Below are 4,122 nucleotides of genomic sequence, written 5' to 3'. Positions count from 1 at the left end.
GGAAATATCCCAAATTTTAAATGGAATTATAGTTCTTGGAAAAAAAGGCTTTTTAAAATAGGAATACTGGTCTAACTAAGATTGGAAGTGCAGTTTATTAGACCCTTACTTTTCTGTAAAGAGAGTAGTCAGGCTCTAACCTAGCCCTATCTCCACATCTGGTCCTGGCTCCATCCCAGTTCCCTCAGGCATGGGATGCAGGTTCTTGAATGCTGTGTCCCCATTATTGTCCTTGAGTCGCATATGGCTATGCCATGTACTGAGGCAGAGTACAGTACAATATCACACGGTATTATCTTGGCACATTATAATCTTATGTATTTTCTGTTTAAATATATGCATAAAATATATATTCTAGACATTAAAATAAACAAGTATGAATATAGACTAAACATAATGTGATTTCTTTCGTAAGTATTTTGTATACATACGAAGTGGTTAAAATTAAACATAAGCATATTAAATCTAAAATAATTGATAAGCAAATACGTGGGCTTGATACATAATCATAATGTTTTTTATATCTACACACATTTTAATGCAGGTATTACATAGATGTACTATGTACATAAACAGCATAACTACGTATTTATAGTGTGCTAATTTGAACGAAGTAATTCTAAAGCATGCGTTGTATGAAATTATGTTGCAATAAATTACATAATCAAATACGTTATATAAAAGCATATATATTATTTTTAATGTTTACGTATTAAATATCTAGGAGTTGGACACTCAGTCGGAATGTGAAATGAAAATACATTTTTCTCCCCTTTAATTTGCTACCGCTAGCTCTGCGAAGTGCCGGAGATTTGCACTCAGGGAAGAAGACCAGCCCTTTCCTGCTGCTCTGCCTTGCGATTCTTTTCTCTGTCCCCAACCCGCGGGATGTGCGAGCACAGCCCCGCGTTGCAGAGGCAAGGTCTCCCATTCGTGTCGCAGGAGTGGCGACAGCCGCACGGGTTGGAAGCGCCGTCCTCGCAGCCTTCATCACCGCCCTGCCCTGCTGCCCGGCCCCTCCCGCTGCTGCCCGGCCCCTCCCGCAGCACACCCGTGCGGGTCTGGGACCCGCCGCGGCGGTCAGTGAAATACGGATCGGCTCACGGACAATTAATTAATCTACCCCCCGCCCCGCTCCTACTCCAGCAGCACAGGTGTTACAACCACTTGTTACAACGAGTTGTTGTCTTTTTACCAAAGGTGCCACCTTCGAACAGCTTGGGGAACCCTGGGGCCGAGCTCGGACGTTAGTTCCACACTGTAACCGTCACGATTTATTCAAAATACTGTTAAACTTACAGTAACTCAGGGAAGGCCACCTGCGAGTTGGTAAAGCACTTATAACTTCAAGCGAGGGCGGTATTGGGCTTGCAGAGACACAATCGTCTCTTTATTTTCTCCTTCCAGGTGCCTTGTTTACAGCTTCCATGAGAAGAGCCACAGATACGCCACGGGCCCATGTACAGACATGCACAGCACCCTACATGGTTTTAAGAAGGTATTTGCCAAAGCCACAATCTCTCTAGAAAGCCTCAGTTCCCCACCGTTCGGCAGGTTTTGCTAGGGAGAGGCTGAGACTGGTTTCAGCGCCCCTTCAGTCGGATTTAACTTGGGCTTGAAATCAAATGGGAGGTAGCCGGCTCGGGCCCGGGAGATCCCGGAGCCTCTCCCGTCCCCTTCCGACGGAGGGCTGGTAATTGCGAGCGGGAAGCCCCGAGGAGGAGCATAAACAGAAAGCCCAGACGCTGTCCTGTGAAAACACGAAGGGTTTATTGTGTCACCTCTCTGCAGGGGTTTTCCTTCGTATTTATTACTCTTCACAGTGTTTTGGACTCTCGCGTGAATAAAGCTCGGCGTGGAGGTGTGTAGATTTCAAGTGTAGGATAACATACAGACACGTGCAAAGTATAGTGTACAAAACAATACGTATCCCTCTGTTTTTTTGTTCATCCGAGTCGGGAGACGCGATCCGGGAATTACTTACAACGCGTGAATGATGCTCGACTTCGAGTCTCCTGAAGCGGGAGCGGATAATAAATTAGGGGAGTGGTCGCACAAGAGTCTAAGCGAGGGGCGGCGGGTGGCGCAGGTAGCGGCCCACCACTCCGTGCGGGCCCCCCGCCGCCACGTCGACGGGAAGGCGGCCGCGGCCGTCGGGCAGGTCGAGGCGCGCTCCGGCGCGGTGCAGCGCCGCCAGTGTCTCCAGGAAGCCGGCGCGGGCCGCGTCGTGCGCCGGGAAGCAGCCGGTGCGGGGGTCGGGGCGGTTGGGGTCCGCTCCGCGCTGCAGCAGCAGCTCGGCCACCCGCGGGCTGCCCAGCATCATCACCTGCGGGGAGAGACAGCGTCAGCCCCGCGGAGCGCTGCTAAGGCTTTCTCGCTCAGCCCAGCAAGAGCGGGAATCGCCCCCGGAAAGGAGCGGAAAATCCGCGCATGGGGCCTAGAGATCAGCTCCGGAAACGCCACGAGCGGCGGAGAGCAGGTACGCGGCGGGAGCCTTGAGCAGCGGGGAGAAACGCCCCTTTTCCGCGGGGTAAACGGACCGGGGGAAGGGGCTCGCCCGGCGCACCCTCGGGGAACCGAGGGCAAGTCCGACCCTCTCTGCAGCGGCCACCGCGCAGCCGTGGCTATAGACCGGCTCTCGGGGGCTGCCGCCGCCCCGCTCTCACCCGGGACACTTCCAGGAGGTCTCTGGCAAGCGAACACTTGCGTGCAGGGAACATACTCTCCTGCAGCGCGGCGCCCGCGCTTCTCTCGCCCTCCAAAGAGGCTGAAAACGCATTCTTAGCCTGACGCCCTGGTCCAATGCAGCACCAAAACCCCCGGGAGCTATCCTCCCTCGGGCTCGCTGTTTTCTAAGCTGCATTTCCCTCACCGCACCCGGTAGTGTACTCAGCGCATGGGCTAAAGCCCTGCCACGCAAAGGTACAGGAAAAAAAAACATGTCGAAGGGTGGCAACAGATACATGTTTCGAGTGAAATGTTGCACCGACATATTGTAGAAAAGAGTTTCGCAAGCACTGGCTGTAAAACTTAGATATATCTTCTCCGTTTATTCCAGGTTCGTTTTATTTTGAAAATTTAAGAAGAAGCTGGCTAGAACTACCTCGGAAATTAGCTCAGCTTTATAAATCTAGTGTCTGCTCCTCCTCTGGGCACTAGATCTATCTATATATTCGAGTAACTGTAAAATGTGGGCAGTCTGAGCCACACAAGGACTGTTAACTGTGTACCTGCATGGTCTGCTAGGCAAGGCTATCGCACTCGGATATTTCTGCTCGTAAGGATCAGCGAATATATTGTCAGAATCAGTGCATATACGTTTTTTCATGAGAGAGGAAAAATACTAATAGACGTATAAAAGTAGAAGATGAGGTATGACGAAAGGGTAATTCTTTCTGAAAAGGGGACTCGTTAGTTTTCATTGCACGTTTATTGCGAGATGAGCATTAAAGTTCTCGGTTTTGAGTCATCCTATGGGCTGGTTAAAACAGAGTCAGGGGTTGCTAAGACTAAAACCTCTCTGTTGCGGCGGTCATAAACTTTTGCCTTTTCTGAAGAGCCAGAGGAACCACTCCGCCGCTTCGCTTCGAGAGCAGCTGAGCTCAGCCGTCGGTGGGCGGCCGACGCCGGGAGGCTGCCCCGGGACTGCCGCCGCTGCTCCTCGGGCACGGACGGGCCGCGGTCTCCTCCCCGCCGCCCGCACCTCCCCGGCCTCCCTACCTGGATGGGAGTCCGGCCGTAGGAGTTGACGGCGTTGGGGTCCGCCGCGCCGTCCAGCAGCTCCCTGAGGCGCTGCAGGTCGCCGCGGGCGGCGGCGTTGGCCAGCTCGTCCGCCTCCGTGCCGCCCGTCTGCCGCGCCATGCCCCGGCCCGCCCTGGCCTCACAGTCGCCGACGGCCGGGCCCCACGGAGCGCTGCAGGCTCCGCTCGGCCTCCCCGCGGTGCCCGGGGCTGGCACCGATAGCGGCCCGCGGGGGGCGCCCTGCCCATGGGAGCGACCGGTCGCACTGCTCCGCGCCACGAGCGGCCCTCGGCACCTCGGGCAGCAGGAGCTGGCCCCGACCCAGAGGTGCCTATGCGGTGCCGTCCCCGGGGCCGCCTCCACCTGCAAGATCGTGGCAGA

At 54.2% G+C, this 4,122-nt stretch overlaps 1 protein-coding gene across 1 annotated transcript; it reads right to left on the bottom strand.

Moving 5' to 3' along the window:
• Positions 1-2,062: 2,062 nt before the first annotated feature.
• Positions 2,063-3,861, bottom strand: LOC308051923 (cyclin-dependent kinase 4 inhibitor B-like; the record flags this gene model as incomplete). Its single annotated transcript, XM_080362579.1, has 2 exons — positions 2,063-2,326; positions 3,721-3,861. The coding sequence occupies 2 exons, from the start codon at positions 3,859-3,861 to the stop codon at positions 2,063-2,065; spliced, it is 405 nt and encodes a 134-aa protein (XP_080218705.1).
• Between the last annotated feature and the right edge of the window lie 261 nt (positions 3,862-4,122).

The sequence above is a fragment of the Nesoenas mayeri genome, assembly GCF_963082525.1.
Source record: "Nesoenas mayeri genome assembly, chromosome: Z".
NCBI lineage: Eukaryota > Metazoa > Chordata > Aves > Columbiformes > Columbidae > Nesoenas > Nesoenas mayeri.
This window is presented reverse-complemented; position numbering and strand designations above follow the sequence as displayed.